Here is an 18,175-nt window from a genome sequence, read left to right on the forward strand (position 1 = left end):
TTTCCAACTATAATTGTCATAGTGGTCCTTTCTCTATCCCAATTGCCTCCTTACCCAGCACTTGAGGCAGGCTTCCAGTCATGGACCAGTCCTGCTGGCCCTTGAGCACTGAGTCAGGAGTAAAATTTTAGTACTGCTTCCCAAATAAGTGTAAACAAGAAAAAAATATGTCTTCCATTAATTTGGCAAGAAAATACTGCTCATGCTGTCAGTCAAGGTGCTTTTATTAGGTTTTAACTAAAATTAATTTTTTTTTGCATTTTGGGTCATATCTGGCGATGCACAGGGGTTACTCCTGGCCCTGCACTCAGGAACCACTCCTGGTGGTGCTCAGGAGACCATATGGGATGCTGGAAATTGAACCCGGGTTGGCCGTGTGCAAGGCAAATGCCCTACCTGCTGTGCTATCACTCCAGCCCCTAAAATTTAAATTTTAAATGGTTTCTTGTTTCTACTGTCCTTGGTTGTTAGTATGGGTATTAGTGTACTTGGGAATGAAATGTATTTTTAAAAGATATCAAAGCAAGTCTTTGTTTTATATATATATATATATACATATATATAAACTTTTTCTCATTTCATAATAAGCATTTTGCATTTCAAAAATATATATTTTCTAAGGAGAAATTTTATATTTAAACATCAGATTGTATAACATCTTTTCATCAATTTACCTACTAAAGTATATAGGTGGAAAAAATAGTTTTTTCCTGTCTGTGAATGACATGATCTTCAGCAGACAGCAATGTGAGAAGGATCAATAAGCACTGTGTGTGCTTGTATTACCTAAAACAACAAACTGAATAAAAGTAATACATTGGAAGTAACTTCACAAGAGAGCTATTTTTATCAAAAGAACACAAGGACAATAGATACAGGGCTAGGAATATTGCTTCATAATTGGAAGCCGCGCGGGCCTGGCAAGCTACCTGTGCGTATTGGATATGCCAAAAATAGTAACAATAAGTCTCTCAATGAGAGACATTACTGGTGCCCACTCGAACAAATCAATGAGCAATGGGATGACAGTGAGTTGGAAGCCTGTCTCATGAGCTGGGGGAGAAGGCAGCTGGAATAGAGAAGGGATCACTAAGTCGATGATGGTTGGAGGAATCATTCAGGATGGGAGATGTGTGCTGAAGATAGATAAAGGATCAAACATGATAGCCTCACAGTATCTATACTGCAAACTGTAATGCCCAAAAGTAGAGAGAGAGTATGGGGAAAATTGCCTGCCATAGAGGCAGGGGAGGGTTGGGAAGGAAGGGATACTGGGGACATTGGTGGTGGAAAATGTGCACTGGTGGAGGAGGGATGATTGTTTGACCATGGTATGACTGAAACTCAAACATGAAAGCTTTGTAACTGTTTCTCACGGTGATTCAATAAAAAAAAAGAAAAATACTGGGATAGTTTTTATCTATAATTATCTGGTGACAAAAAATAGAAAAATAATAGGTATCAAATGAAATTATATAAGGGCAGGGACACCTAGATTTAATAACAAATACAAATGCAGCTTTGACATCTCTCAAAGTGTAATCTTAAACAAACAAAATGGAGTTCCTAAATCCAGACAGGTGAAGTAAATTTTATGATAAGAGCACCCTGCCTTCCCAGAATTTTTTACCTGAAAATCTTTTTTATTTTTTTAATAATTTTGTCCAACCTTCTATCTACCAAATTAAATCTTCCACTCACATTACTTCTTGCAGTATCTACTTACTGCAATTTACAAACCATTTAATAATACCAATTAGATCTCTAATCTCTAAATTAAGGGATCCTTTTTTAATAAAAACTATTAGGGACCAGTTTCAAACTCATAATTACAGTGGTATTTCCTCCCAGTAAATGCAATTACTAACATTTTTTGAAGCTGCATTTGTATTTGTTATTAAATCTGGGTGTCTCTGCCCTTATATAATTCCATTTTTGTTTGTTTGTATTGAACCTCACCTGGTGATGCTTGGGGACAACTCCTGGCTCTGTGTTCAGATCATGCCTGTCAGGGCTGGGGGGACACATGGGATGCTAGGGATTAAACTTGGGTCAGCCACAAACAAGACAAGGGCTCACTTGCTGCACTGTAGCACCAGCACCCCCCTCCAATTGTTAACATTTTTAAATGATATTTTCAAATAACTGACTTTTGATGAATGAATATAAAAAATAAATTTCTTTCTCTTAAAAAATAGAGAACAGATTAGAGAGAATCTCACTGGTTTTAAAATGGGAGTAGACAGAAGGATTATTATTACAAGATTTCCTGATGGCATTTCTAAAGAACTAAGCATATTGAGTTGGTGGATATTGTTTCTTGCAAAAGCCTCTAAAAGAAATATAGTTTTGGATATACACATACTCTATACCCAGAAATAACACTGGAAAAGATAACACCATATTGTTCATCATGATATTACCCTTTGGGGAGAGAAGTAATATTGCCTTAAAGAAGGCATGAATGGAGGTAAGTGTACTTTCTCTGTTTAGTCTATATTCTTCTAACTTGTTTTAATTTGTATTGACAAGAATGTTCTTATTGTACAATTCAGACAAACTAAAATGTGGTTTTTAAAAATAAAAGTTTACTGCATTCTACAAAAAAAAATTTTAAAACCTGCTACAACTAATAAGCAAATTCAGCAGAGTTGCAAGATACAAAGTCAACACAGGAAAATCAGTTGCATTTTATCATACTAATGATAATATGAATAGGAAACTATTAAAAAATCCATTTATAATAGCAACAAAATAAGTACAACACTTAGGAAAAACAACCTGAGAGGTAAAACTACAAAACATTGCTGAAACAAAAGAAGACACAAATAAAATGAAAGGATACCCCAAGTTCAAAGATTTAATGGTTTATTGTTAAAATGGTCTACTATGGAAAGTGATCTACAGATTTACTGCAATCCCTATTCAGTTCCCAATGATAAGTTCTACAGAAATAGCAAAATACATGTAAAAATTCATTTGAAATTTGACCTGAACTTGCAAAATAAAACAAAAACCAAGTTGGAAGTTCTAGAATTTCTAATTTATAAACTTATAGCACAGTGGATAGGGCGTTTGCCTTACATGCGGCTGACCCAGGTTCAATTCCTCTGTCCCTCTTGGAGAGCCTGGCAAGTTACTGAGAGTATCCTGCCCACAGAGTAGAGCCTGGCAAGCTACCTGTGACATATTCAATATGCCAAAAACAGTAACAAGTCTCACAATGGAGATGTTACTGGTACCCGCTTGAGCAAATTGATAAACAATGGGACGACAGTGCTACAGTGCTACTAAAAAGTACACTAATCTTTGGGGCAGAGGGATAGTTAACAGGCTGAGTACATGCCTTGCTTTCAGGAGATACAGGTTTCATCCCCAGCACAGCGAGTTCCCCTGTGCACTGCCAGGAGTGTCCCTCAAGGACAAAGCTGGAATAGCCCCAGAGCATTGTTGAATATGGACCTCAATAGTAGAAAACTATAATAGAAAAACTAAAAAAAAGTATAAAACAGTAGTAGAAAAATCAAAACAGAGCAACATCATAAAGATATACACATAAACTAATGGAGTAAAGTGGAGCAAATCCATAAATAATCCCTCAAATATGCTGTCAAATAATTTTTGACAAGAATGTTCAAACCATTCATTGGGATGTGGGGGGGGGGATCAAGTTTTTAAATAATGATACTGGGAAAACTAGATTTGTGCCTTAAAAGAATGAAGTTATGGCACTTACCTTACAGTGTTTACAAAAATTAATTTTTTTTGGTAAGTGTGTCAAAGACCTAAAGGTACAAGTTAGAATGATAAAACTCTTAGAATAAAACAGGGATAAAATGTCATGGTATTTAATTTAGCGATGGTTTCTTGGAAATGGATCCAAGCCTCAGACAAGTAGATAAGGATTAGAAAAATCATATATAATAAAAATTAAAAACTTTGGGTCCTAAGGATGTGGTTAAACAAGGGAAAAACTAAAACAAGGGAAATAAACCTTGCCAGAGGCGGAAAGTAAGGGAAATCAGGAATTTTCACTTTGTTTCTGTTTCAGGGGTCACATCAGGTGGCTCTCAGGGCTTACTCCTGACTTTATGCTCAGGGATTACTCCTGGAAGGATTCTGGGAGGATCACATGCAGTGCCAGGGTTTGAACCAGGTTCTGCCGTGTACACGGCAAGCACCTTTAACCCGGTACTATTTCTCCAGCACTAAGGATTTTTTTAAATGGTTCTGGGCTAGGGATGAAATCCAGGGTCTTACACCTGGGAGGCATAAGAACTGTTTAATTGGTACAGATTTTCAGATTAGGAAGATGACAAAAAGGCCTGGATATAGGTGGTGGTGTTAGTTACACACTAATATGAATGTTTTTTAATACCACTGAACTGTTTTAAAACTGTTTAAAAAAGAATTGGTGCTGGAGAGAAAGTTCAACAGACTGGATCACCCATTTTGTATGTTGGATGTTCAGATTGGTGCTTTGGCTTGATCTGGTCCTCTGAGCATTTCTACAAGTGGCTCTTGAGCTGGGGGAGACCCCTGGTCACAGTCAGATATGAACCCAAAACCAAAATATAAAAGAAAGATTTCAAATGATCAACTTTATGTTATGTACATTTGACCATAATGGAAAAAGCTAACCTGGCCTGGGATATAGCTCAAGTAGTAGGCAATCTGAGTTTGATCTCTGCACCACATTCATGCCCCCTCCCCTCACCCCACCTCAAAAATTGCCTGCTGATTCCAGTTGAATAAAAAAAGTTAGCTACAAAATTGTGGGGAGATATGGCAATTGAAAAATGAAAGAATTGTGAGAATGCTTGAATATAATCCACAATAAAAGCTAGAAAGAATACTAGATGTTGGGGTTAGAGAGATAATACAGGAGATGTGGTGGCTGGTTGGATACCAGTACCTACCCCATCTGAGCTAAGAGTAAATCCTGAGCAAAGAGTAAGAATGACCCCTGAGAACTACCAGGTGTTAACCAGCACCCCGCCCCCCACCCCATGAGATGCTGTTGCAGGATTTCTTACTTTTGATAAATTTACAGAATTAAAGCTCATTGGATAATGTTATATTAAATATTCCATGGCTAGTTGATTCAAGACTTAGATCTACATGCATTTTGACAATGATCTCTAGTAACTTTGGAATTCAAGAAATGCATTCATACTTTGACAGAAATCAAAGCAACTAGTTTTAACAAATGTTCTAATTTTTAGCCTTTGTTCTAATAACAACAAGAAAAGCAAATAAAATTTTTATTCATCAATGAAGATCTGTTTTTCTTCCCCTTCTCTGTTCCACAAAGTGTTAAAAGTCTTAGACCAGGAGCAATTGTCCAATAACAAAAGAAGTAATTTGTAGCAGGTGGTTCTAATTGTGCCCATCAAACCTGTCACTCAATTGTGCAGAAGAGTGGAAAATCAATTAGCAGCTACAAGCTTGGGTACTGGTGAATGACGGGAGTGTCTTAACTCAAACAGGAAATCAGTAATGGAAGAAAATGATTACCAAAGTTGGTAGTGGACATTCTTAAATCCTAAGAGACTTTTCATCTATTATCTATCCTTCTTGAGCCAAGGATACTATAAAAAATATTCGAGCATGCATGTCATTCAAAGAGCAGTGTGGATCTTTGTTTCCCACCTGATGGGTACTGAGTAGGTAAATCAAGAACATGAGACCCTTCATTTCTTTCACTTGCACATTCCTTTTTGGAACCTATTCTTTCAATACAGATGTGTTAGTAGAGTGGTATATGTGCAAATTAACTGCCTGAGAGAGAGAGACTTCTGAGACCAGGTTGGTGACTGAAGCAGCATGCCAGTGACATCTGGGATGCTTAGAGATTGAGGCTGGAATGAAAACAATCTTAACTATGCCCTAGTTCTGCTTTAGAGTTGAAACAAACATCAGATAAACTACTGAATATAATTTATCAATGAAGAAGCTTAAACTGTTCACAACATCCTCTTATCACCAGCTTTTGGGAATGGAAAAGAGCAGAGTTTTTTTCCCCAGATACATTCTATCATCTATTTGAAGTGCCTAACATGCTTTTAGTAAGGGAAGCCTTTGAACTCTAACAGATTTCTATATTCCTTGGATCACTTTGGGTTATATATAATTCACTTAAAGTTTACCCATGTATTGTTTTATTCCACTGTCTTTATTTGTTTCATGAGTCTACATACTCTTACCCTTTTAGAATCTGGCCTGTAGGAAATATCCTTACACTCATACACCTTTTACTTCTTTTGTACAGCATGCCAATGAGAAGCACAGCATGGTGCCTCTCAAGAAACAGGGTTCAAGAATTACTTTTTGAATAGGTTCTAGTGTGACTTTTATTGTCAGGTTACAAATGAAAAATAATTCTTAGTCTCTCACAGACACTCAAGGTAAGGAGAGGTACCACCTCCACACACACACACACACACACACACACACACACACACACGGAAAAAGAATACGACATAAATACAGATGAAATAATCGGACTTATTTTGGAGTTGGAGAGAACTTACAGGGGTTTAGGCATTGATCTTGCACACAACAAACTCTGGTTTGATCCATGACATTGCACATGGTCACCCCTGGAGAGATCCCTGAACACAGAGCTAGGAGTAAGCCCCAAGCACCATTGGATGTAGCTTTCAAATTAATGCGTATAAATATGTGTATATATATTTTTCCTTTGATGAAAATATCTTAATTATAATTAACAAAGAGGTGTTTCACTGGTCAGGTCCCTGAATCAAGCCCAGTAGTGACTGACTAAAGAACATCCAACCCAAAGTGATCTGAAACTTTTGGGTGGGTTGACAGGTTGAGGATAAAGTATTTCGTTTACCTGGTGGTTCTTCTGGGAAGCAGAAAGTTTAATTAAAACAACACTGAGAAAAACCAAAAGTGTGGCTGGAGCTTACAGGGAGGTTGTATTGAGCATAAAGTATTATATCAGGAATGTGTTTTGTGCAATGCTGTCAATCTATTCCTATTGTGTATATGAGGGTGTGCTTTCTCTACTTGGTTTACAGGTAAGCCTAGGAAGTCAGGTAGGAGGTAAGAGGAGGAAGAAACATAGATGGCTTTGAATGTGAACTATCAGAGGAAGCCTACAGGTATTCCTTCTACTCATTAGATGTTAAAGTGAAGGGCTTCTGAATGAGACCCTTAGCACAGTTGTCCTGGTGAATATTTTGAAAGGCAATGGTTTTAGGAGAAAACAAGTGACATGCTTTGCAAGCATGTGTCTTTACAGAAGAATGAAAGAATTCTACCTTGCTTTAGTTTGTGGGTGTTAGCTTCCCAGCCCTCATTGTTCTCCTGGCATGGACAGTGACACTGAAGTCACTTCTACTGTTGATAATTTTGTTTGGGGGCCACATCTGTTGTACTCCTGGTTCTGTGCTCAGGAATCCCTCCTGGTGGACTTGGAGGACCAAATGGTATGCTGAGGATTGAACCCAGGTTGGCTGTATGCAAGGCAAGTGCCCTTCCTGCTGTACAATTCTTCTAGCCCCAGATTTTGACATTTTATTCCCAATTATTTATCTGTACCACTCAGTGAACTCTATGCAGTGTTAAAAAAGGAATTTTTTTTTCTGTCGGCACTGAGACTACTTCAAACAAACACAGACCTGAGAACTGGTGGAGAAACTTTACTATCATTAGATTAAATTTATTTGTTTTTTTAAAAAAAAACAACAGAAACAAAAGCAAAGTACAACTCATGACATTGAAAAATAAACTTAACTGTTCGTTCTGGGGAGAGAGCTCAGAGGGCTGAACACATGCACAAGGTCAGGATTTGAACCCTCGTACAACATGGTCACCTAACAGAAGTAATCAGTGACCACTTCTCGATATGACTCCCCAAACCAAGGTAAAAATAAAACCTAGCACCCCCAGATTCAATTGTTAAATATTTCATTCTATTGCATACATTTAGAAGGTAGTATATGAGTATAACTGAATACCTAATCAGAGTTAGATACCTAATACATTTTTATGAAAAAAAAAGTCATCTTAAATTTTGCTGTGACTCAAAAATCAATTTAGGACTAACAATAGTATGATTTAAATTCATCTCAATCAATAATTCAAATAATTTAATACCCTAATGTATGGCGCACTTTAGATTTTGACAAGTTACTAATGGTGGCTAAATTTTATCATTCAAGGCCCTCTAAGGTTAAAACAGTCACATTTCTGATAGAAAATATGTCTCTTTACCTGTTTTGTATGCTTACAAGTGCAGGGGGACAGTAATAACCACTGGAGGCATGTTCAAAGCTTCGAAGAACAGTGTCAATTTTGTAACAAAATAGTCCATGTCTCTCCCATCCCTTAAAAAAGGAAAAGAAAAATCAAGATATAATGAGATTTTATTAGAAATAGTCTTCTGATTTCGTATTCTTATGTAGCACAGAAGTAACTTTCTTATCTGACTCACCCTAAACTCCAAGCTTAAATTTCTGTCATGATACTATTATATTAGTTGCATCACTAATGCCGGACTGGAGCAATAGCAAAGCGGGTAGGGTATTTGCCTTGCTCACAGCCGACCCGGGTTTGATTCCTTCGTCCCTCTTGGAGAGCTTGACAAGCTACCGAGAGTATCCCGCCCCCACGACAGAGCCTGGCAAGCTACCCGTGGCATATTCGATATGCACAAATAGTAACAAGTGTCACAATGGAGATGTTACTGGTGCCCGCTAGAGCAAATCGATGAGCAACGGGAGAACAGTGCTACAGTGCTACAGTATCATGAACGCTATTAGATATACACTTCTATGTTTATTTACTCATTTCTTTTTAATTTAATTTTATAAAGTAGCTCACAACATTTCATTACATTTGATATTCAAACACCAATCCCACCACCATTACACCTTCCCACCATTGTATTTTGAATGTTTCTATCCCGAACCCCAAACCCGTTCCCAAAGCAGAACAGAAATAATTTATTTTGTATTACTCATTATGAATAATCTAAAATTGATCTAAAAAAGAGTTTTTAGAGGAGAGTGTGTGAAGATTGTTGTATTTCACCCAGAAGCCATTAAGCCCTTCTATAAGAGATTAGTAACATGTTGTTAAAGATTGAGCCTTGTGTGGATATACATATATATACACATACATACATATATATGTGTATATATATATAAATGTATTTCCTTCTAAGATTGGTTGCTTTCTACTTTATACCACATCAAATGTGGTGTGCTACTCTTGGTATATCAGTGGTGCAAAGTAAACCTGTTTATTTTTTATTTTGGGGTTTTGGGTGCTACGCCTTGCAGTGTTTGGGAGACAATCTGGTGCTGGGAATTGAACCACAGATGATTGCATGCAGCCCACTATGTTTAGTTTTTATTGTTGAAAAAAATGTAAGCTAACAGTAAGTATTAAAACCTCAAAAGCAAATTAAAATGGAGAGATACTCAGTAGCTCTCTTTCTCTCTCCCTTGTCCCATTTCTTGTTCGTTCTCTACCTTCTTCCCCTTATATGTCTCTCACATATACACTGTTGAGACTCACATATACTCTTCACATATACTGTTCAAAGAACTTCAAATAACTCTAACAGGATATGGAAATTGAGTGCTATCTCTGAGACATAAATTTTAATCCCATGTTTCCTTATTTAAGCTCCCCATATTTCAGTTTTCTCTTCTGTAACATGGACAATACTGATAGACTCTTCTAAGAACCATAGGTAGGTAACTCAAGAAGCAACCTTACTATAGAACTAAGAACTTAGTACAAGCCAAGAGTACATATGTGCAGATAATAGCATATAGTTTAAAAACTTTCTTTCATATTACTTATTTCATACTACCCCATAGAGTCACTGGGTTAGGAACTTGGATTTATTCACAGACTAATAGATAAGCTTGCCTGGAACTCAATTAGGGTGTGATCTACAGTGGTCTTGGATGGAACACAATCCTTCCAAATAAAGGCTGTATAATATATTCCTTTTGGTAATATTATCCCTAAATCAATAGTCTATCCATTTACAAAGAAAGCAAGGAAGTTTACAAAGAAGGCAAGAAGTTTAGCTCAGCCTTGGAAACAGTGAGAGGTAGATCCATTCTTTAAAATTATGTAACAAGAGACATATATTCATTAGTTTTCAATATTTCAACGGAGTTAATTTTATTTTTATTATTATTATTGGGAGAAGAGGAAAAGATGGGCCATACCTGGTGTGACTCAGGCGCTGTTACTGCCTCTGTGCTCAAGAGTGACCCCTAGTGATCCTTGGAGTTGAGGCTTACTCCAGCTTGTATTCAAAGCCGTACCTTCTGTCTTATTTCCTATGAATAATTTTAGTTCTTCCCCACACTCCCCAGTATTATGAAATCACACCATTTGCATCAATCTATTTTCATACATTTACATTAAAGTGAATTTTGTTTTGTGCTATACTAATATTTACCAAGTTTGATCAGATAGAAACTGATTTCTGCTATTTTCCTTGGAGATGGTCTCTGTTTTCTTGCAAGTAAATGAAAGAAAATCTTATTTTAGTTCATATGAGCTATTTTAGTTCAAAACATATTGGAAAATGAGGTGTGGATCCAGGATTTTCACATACCATCAGCCAGGATGTGCTCTAACTTCTCTCCCTGCATTTCTGTTCACCAGCCTTCTATTAACTCACCACAAGTCTGGGAGCTACCAGGAGCTCCAGTCAGAGCTCTCTGACCTCTGAGGATGGCAAGGAATTTCAGATGCTTGTGTTTTTGGATACAGAAGAGAATAAAGGTGAAGAGGACAATATGACATTTCTAACAAAAGATTTTTTCTTTGCAGTATTAGATCCCAGGTTGTTTAGCAAAACAAACACAAACCTAACAGGCTCAAGAAGGAAAGAAAATGCAGCATGATAATAACCAGCAAAAAAGAACTCTGCTACAGGTATTTGTCCACACAATGGAAGTAGGAAGAATAATTGATTGTATCCATGAAAATACTTTGTAAATTAGGTGCCATTTCATTTTAGGTGAAATGATGATGACAACACTGAAACAATTGCTCAATTGTTTAACTCCAAAACGTGACTCAGGGGAGAAGAAATCTTTCTTTTTTTACTGTTAAATATTAAGATTTATTTAAAACTTAATAGTGCATTTGCAGATTCTTCAAAGAGTTTCATTGAAGTAATTGCTGAAAGAGAGCCACGTTTATGGGTTGAGATGAAAGGAAGTTAATAGAAATTTCAGTATGAAGTTAGAGAATAGGTGTTTATGCAGGATATCTAAATACTGGTAATTCTGCTAGGACAGGAAAATAATTCACAGAAGTTTGAATAGAACATTATTTCTGTGTCTGCTGCGTAAAAGATAATTGCTCAGTCACCACAAATAAAACATGTTGAGTTGTCTTGAAAGCCACTTTCATACAGACTTTTTGTCAATGTTTCTGATCAGAGAGATTAGTTCAGTGATGAGCTATAACTACTTCAGGAACTCTAATCATTGGAAAGTGGCTCTAAAACATGTCAGTTGTGGCACATGTTCTATCCAGTTGCAGAAGGAAGAGGAATTCATATGTTTACAACCAGTTTAAAGACTAAAACACAGTTACTGAAGAGAGGCCAGTGTTAGTTGGAACAACCTAATTAGGTTAAAAGAGAAGTAAAGCAAAATTGCATAAAAATTAGGTTGGGGGAATTTTGAGGATCATGGAGCATATAAATATCTGGTATTTATTTATATTAAATATTTTAGGTGGGTAGAGACCCACAATACAGTGGGTAGAGCACTTGCCTTGCACACAGCCAACCTGTGTTCTATCCCTGGCACTCCATATGGCTCCCCAAGCCTGCCCTGAGAACATCTGGATGTGGCACCAAAGCTAAAAATTATTATATTTTTTATGGGGGTTTGGAGCAATAGTGCAGTAGGTAGGGAGCCTGTCTTGCATGCAGCTTACCTGGCTTTGATCCATACCATATGATCCGAACCATATGTTGAACCAACATATGGTCCCCCAAGTCCCGCCAGGGGTAATGCTTGACCACAGAGCCAGGAGTAAGCCCTAAGCACTGTTTGGTGAGGTCCAAATGACCACACCAAAGCAAACCAAAAACAAAAAAACACTTAGAAAAAAAAACAAAAACTTTATTCCTTCTGTGAAAGTCTCCTCTTCTCAAAGTAAATTCAAGCTTTTACTCATTTATTGTTTTCCTTTTCCTAAGGAATGTTTGCCCCTTTACCTTTATTTCTGTTGTTCCTGTATTGCTGAGCATGCAGATGCACTTGCGCAGTAAGAGGTGGGGGTTCACTCACTTTTAGTATGGCGCTCGACCCGAGGCTTACACACACTGTTCTGTGTGTTCACACACACTTGGTCTGCTGTGTTGGAGATCTAGAACTCCTATTTTGTTATCAGGCCATACCCAGTGATGCTCAGGGCTTACTACTGGATCTTCACTCAGGGATCTCTCCTGGTGGGGCTTGGGGGAATCAAATGGGGTGCTGGAGATGAAACCTGGGTTGGCAAAGCAAGGTCAAGGCCTCCCTACCTGCTGTACTCTATTTCAACCCCATTGAACTTCCTTGTGGTACCAGGGATCCCAAACAACAGAAGCATTTTTTCTCTCAAATGTGGAGTAGGGGCGGGATCATAGGCTTACTAGGCTCACCTTTCAAGATGGGGACTCTGCTGCTGAGCCACTCAGGGCACCAAATTCTATTCTTATATTTAAATGTATGACACAGAACGATAAGGGACCAGGGTTGGACAGGGAGCTGAGGGAGAGACAGAGAGAACGTACTGAGGAAGAACACTGATGGGAAGATTATCTCAGAAACTACAGGATAGTTGACTTATTCCAACGAATTTTAAAAATCACTTTCTAAGTTTGGGCTGGAGTGATAGCACAGTGGTAGGGCTTTTGCCTTTCATGCGGCCAATCCATGTTCTATTCCTCCACCCCTCTCGGAGAGCCCGGCAAGCAACAGAGAGTATCAAACCTGCACCACAGAGCCTGGCAAGCTACCCATGGTGTATTCAATATGCCAAAAACAGTAACAATAAGTCTCACAATGAGAGACGTTACTGGTGCCCGCTCAAGCAAATTGATGAGAAATGGGATGACAGTGACAGTGACTTTCTAAGTTTAAACCTAAAGTGTAAGTGTTTTTAATTAAAATGCTCAAATATTTTATTACCTAACATTATTTATTGCTTTTCCAAATATTAATTAATTAAAGCACACATTTATTTCTGTTATTGTATGTTATTTGATATCTAAGTCTTGGAGGGTAGAGAAAGAAAAAGAAAGCATGGCGCACAAGTTTACACTATGATTGAGTCTCCCTCCCCACCCCAAACAGAACCCTGGCAGCCAAAAACCTCCAGAACCTAGCCACAGCCATGCTCAAGACCACTCTCCATATGCTAGGAGGAGCCGCATGCATGAAGGAAACAGCAGACAAACCCAGGTATGCAGGACACGTGGCTGAGATCTCCAAGCCTGCTCAGATTGGGCCTGGGCCTCCTCCACCCAGATCCCCAGTTTTTCCAGTAACTTGACAGTCACACCCACAAACTGCCCCCAGTGCCACATAACCTCATCAATGGTCAATATCCAGAGACTAAAACAAAGCTCCTGGAAGATAGTGATGCAGAATTTTGCACAGCAGAACTTGGCAAGCTACCCGTGGCATATTCGATATGCCAAAACCAGTGACAATAATGGGCCTCATTCCCCTGATCCTGAATGTGACAGGGATGAATGAAGACATTACTGGTGCCTGCTCAAGCAAATCAATGAGCAATGGGACGACAGTGATATAGTGATATTTTTAATCCCAAAGCATGTTGTCTGGGATCAAACTCGATGACAAGAGAACAATTCTTCCCACAATCTATGTAAGTCCTTTATATTCTTCCAACTAGCTGATTGATTGGTTAAAAGGAGCCCACACTCATTCAAAAGAAGAAGAAGAAGAAGAAGAAGAAGAAGAAGAAGAAGAAGAAGAAGAAGAAGAAGAAGAAGAAGAAGAAGAAGAAGAAGAAGAAGAAGAAGGAGGAGGAGGAGGAGGAGGAGGAGGAGGAGGAGGAGGAGGAGGAGGAGGAGGAGGAGGAGGAGGAAGAGGAGGAGGAGGAGGAGAAGGGGAAGGAGAAGGAGAAGGAGAAGGGGAAGGAGAAGGGGAAGGAGGAGAAGGAGAAGGAGAAGAAGAAGAAGAAGAAGAAGAAGAAGAAGAAGAAGAAGAAGAAGAAGAAGGAGGAGGAGGAGGAGGAGGAGAAAGAGGAGGAGGAGGAGGAGGAGGAGGAAGAGGAGGAGGAGGAGAAGGGGAAGGAGAAGGAGAAGGAGAAGGGGAAGGAGGAGAAGGAGAAGAAGAAGAAGAAGGAGAAGAAGAAGAAGAAGAAGAAGAAGAAGAAGAAGAAGAAGAAGAAGAAGAAGAAGAAGAAGAAGAAGAAGAAGAAGAAGAAGAAGAAGAAGAAGAAGATGAAGGAGAAGGAGAAGGAGAAGAGAAAGAAGAGAAAGAAGAGGAAGGAGAAGAGGAAGAAGAGGAAGAAGAAGAGGAGGAGGAGGGAAGAATGGGGACGGGAGAAGAAGGGTGGAGGAGGCACAGAGGGAAAATCACTTTAAATTGATGGAGGGTACATAATTCTGCTCACAGCACTTACCTCTAAACAGCCCGAAGCAGCATCAGAAAGAACAAGGCCTGGTTTCTTACAAATGTAATAAATGTTTTCTTCACAAATTTTGACTTTCCAGTGCCCCTGTTAAGGGAAAAATATGAATGAGTACACCTTATCATTGACAATATTAGGCAACACCTGTTATTCTGACAGAAAATGGTGAATAGTAAGTGTTCTAAGAGTTTCAGTGAATATAGGTGTATATATATATATCTCTTACAATGAATGTTTTTGTGCCTGGATGGAGTAGAGGGTGAGGGTGGGGGCTAAGATACAAAGAAGTGGAACAGCTCAAAACTACAATAATTGCACTTTAAAATGTGTCTGTGAAGGGAACAGGTGCCAGGGGAGGAAACCTGGGGTCACTGGTGGTAGGATTGGAGTAGGAAATATATATCTGAAACTCTGTTGTCAATCAGAAGTCAATGATGTCAATCGTGAAGTCTAAATAAAAATATAATAGTTTTTTAAAAAAATGTTTCAGGTTGGGGTTATGTTTTGGATTTTATGTTGTTCTTAGAAATACAATGAGGCAGAGGGTTGATTTCTCTCTACAGACAAGTGAGGAATGCTATAGTGGGAAAATAATCCTAAAACAGATTATCCCAGATTGGGGAATGGGGTTAGGAAGAGAGCAACATTGAATGTTTCCTGACTGCATTCCAGTCTTCAGTTGGATGTTTTTTATATATTATTTAAACATTACTGTGAGGGAAGAATTATTATTCCAATTTTTAAAGTTTAACTTGTGTGTTTTATACAAAGAACTATAGTTAGGAAAGAATGAGCTAGAACTAAATACAAATTTAATCTGGCAGGGCTGGAGCAATAGCACAGCAGGTAGGGCATTTGCCTTGCACGCAGCCTACCCGGGTTCAATACCCGGCATCCCATATGGTCCCTCAAGCACCGCCAGGAGTAATTTCTGAGTGCAGAGTCAGGGATAACCCCTGAGCATCGCTCGGTGTGACCTAAAAAGCAATAATAATAATAATAATAATAATAATAATAATAATAATAATAATAATAATATGATTTTAAATAATTTGTTCTTGGTTTTCCTTTGAGCTGGAGTGATAGCACAGCGGTAGGGCGTTTGCCTTTCATGCGGCCGACCCGTGTTAGAAATCCCTGCCCCTCTTGGAGAGCCCCGCAAGCTACCGAGAGTATCGCGCCCACGTGGCAGGGCCTGGCAAGCTACCCGTGAGTATTCAATATGCCAAAAACAGTAACAATAAGTCTCACAATGAGAAACATTACTGGTGCCCGCTCTAACAAATTGATGAGCAACGGGAAGACAGTGATTGGTTTTCCTTTGAAGTGTCTGGAACACAGCAATGTTCTGGAGTGTGCAGTTAATCACAGTGAGGGTGACTAACACATGCATGATTGACCTTGTGATCAGTATTTCATTTAGCAGGTCAGAAATATTGCATTTCAAATAAATTTTCAAATTACATTGCTGTTGCTGATTGGGATTCACACTTTGAGATTCTCTTGGATAAATCCTGATCAAGTGAAACTATTGCTTTCTTAATTAAACCATTTCTAGGTGTATACATTTCTGTGTATAAACCTGGTACTGGGGAAATACCTGGAATCTTCCACAAATTGTGCTAGATAACTTTCTTGAGCATTGTATTTATCCGCCCCCCCCCCCACCCCACAGACAATAGTCTTCTTCACTTATTTTCTGAAACCCTACAACATTTTCATGCTTTTTTATTTTAATTTTTTTATCAAGACACCATGATTTATATAGTTGTTAGTAATAGTTTTAAGTATATAATATTCTTACATCAATCCCATCACCATCAGTGCACATTTTTTTAGCATGTCATTTCCACATTCTGCAAAGACTGCGTTTACATTATTCATCAATAATAAAATACAAATATTACCAAAAAATTAAAATTTTATCTCTCCAAGTAACTTTTTTATTTTAACACATATCAAACTTCTAGGCTAAAACCTTACTATTTGAATTTTTAGGTGATACTTCAGGCACATTATGCTTTAGGGGAATATAGAGCCCTATTTTGACCCCCAGGCAAATTTTATGTAGAATGCTGCAAAAGCAAAAGCAACCCTGTAGCTCCCTCACCCAATCTTCTAGCAAATAATCCAGTTATAGGATAGTGTCAGTATTCATTTTATGGTTGCTAAATAACTCCTGGGTGTACATATGTCCTTCCAAATGACTGTTTTTGTAGATACCCAGAAGTAAAATTGCTTGGTCATATGGCAGCTCAATTTGTATTTTACTTGGAAATCTCCATACTGTTTTCCACAGGCATCGAACCAGATAAGATTCCTTCCTATTAGCAGTGGATGAGAGTTCTTTTTTCCCCACATCCCTGCCAATACAGATTATTTTCAGTATTTTTGATAATGTGCCATTTTCACTGGTGTAAGAATACCAAACTTAAAAATGTGCCTGTCAAGAAGGCAGACTGGGTGTGGGGGTGATGTGTGGAGGAAGAGGGAAACTGGGGGCACTGTTGAAGGAAGCTGACATTGGTGGTGGTGCTTGTATTGGAACAAAGTATACCTAAAACTCACCTATGAATAGCTTTGCAACTCATGGTATCTTAATAAAAATAATAACAGATGGATAGATGGATAGATAAAATAGCTTCTTATGTGCTTATGTTAAAATTTAATGTCAAGCACGACTAGATAACTTGCTAGTTATAAAACCATATCATTCCTATTTCATAGGAATTTCTAATAGAAATGCCCTGTCTCATTCAATAATATAAAGACATATCCTTACTCTCTGAAAAATAATTTCTTTGTGAGGGTGGGATTCTATGGATTCAGCCATAGAACACATATCTCATGTGTTTGAGGCCCTGGATTCAATTATTCACTGTATCACTGTATCACTGTGATCCCATTGCTCATTGATTTGCTCAAGTGGGCACCAGTAGTGTCTCTGTTGTGAGACTTGTTACTGTTTTTGGCATATCGAATTCGAGTGGGCAGGTAGCTTGCCAGGCTCTGCTGTGGGGGCGAGATACTCTCGGTAACTTGCCAGGCTCTCTGAGAGGGATGGAGGATTCAATTATTAGCACAGGAAAAAATACCTCTGTCCAACTGTTATCTTCTGTTCTGTGAACATGCTAAGTGAATTGTCTGTTTCTGTCAAATAAAAAATTACTCTGGCTTTGAAGCTCCCAGACTGACCTCGCTGCTCTGAGTCACCTCTGCGCCACCCTGAGCCTCGCAAGATTGTTGTGGGCGTGTCCTCATTTTAGGGGGCGTGGTCTCGAAAGGGGCGTGGCCTCCTTCTGGAGCGGCCACAGTTATTTCTCCCATTCAATGCATCGCACTTTGATCACAGTTGGTATAACCTATTCCTTTGAAGAATACCCTGGTCATCTTAGTCATTATATGCTAATAGTCAACTAGCCTAGCCTATCCTAATTTCACAAAAACTGTCAGTGAACACATCAAGCTGCACAAAAAGTCCTTTGTAAAGAGACCATAGCCCCAC

At 38.5% G+C, this 18,175-nt stretch overlaps 1 protein-coding gene across 1 annotated transcript in view; it reads right to left on the reverse strand.

Annotated features, from left to right (window-relative positions):
* Positions 1-18,175, reverse strand: part of PLA2R1 (phospholipase A2 receptor 1) — a 136,925-nt gene that overhangs the window by 73,620 nt on the left and 45,130 nt on the right. Inside the window, 2 exon segments of the mRNA XM_055122305.1 lie at positions 8,245-8,357; positions 14,662-14,757. Of these exon segments, the coding sequence (XP_054978280.1) occupies positions 8,245-8,357; positions 14,662-14,757 (209 nt within the window).

The sequence above is a fragment of the Sorex araneus genome, chromosome X, assembly GCF_027595985.1.
Source record: "Sorex araneus isolate mSorAra2 chromosome X, mSorAra2.pri, whole genome shotgun sequence".
NCBI classification, from domain to species: domain Eukaryota; kingdom Metazoa; phylum Chordata; class Mammalia; order Eulipotyphla; family Soricidae; genus Sorex; species Sorex araneus.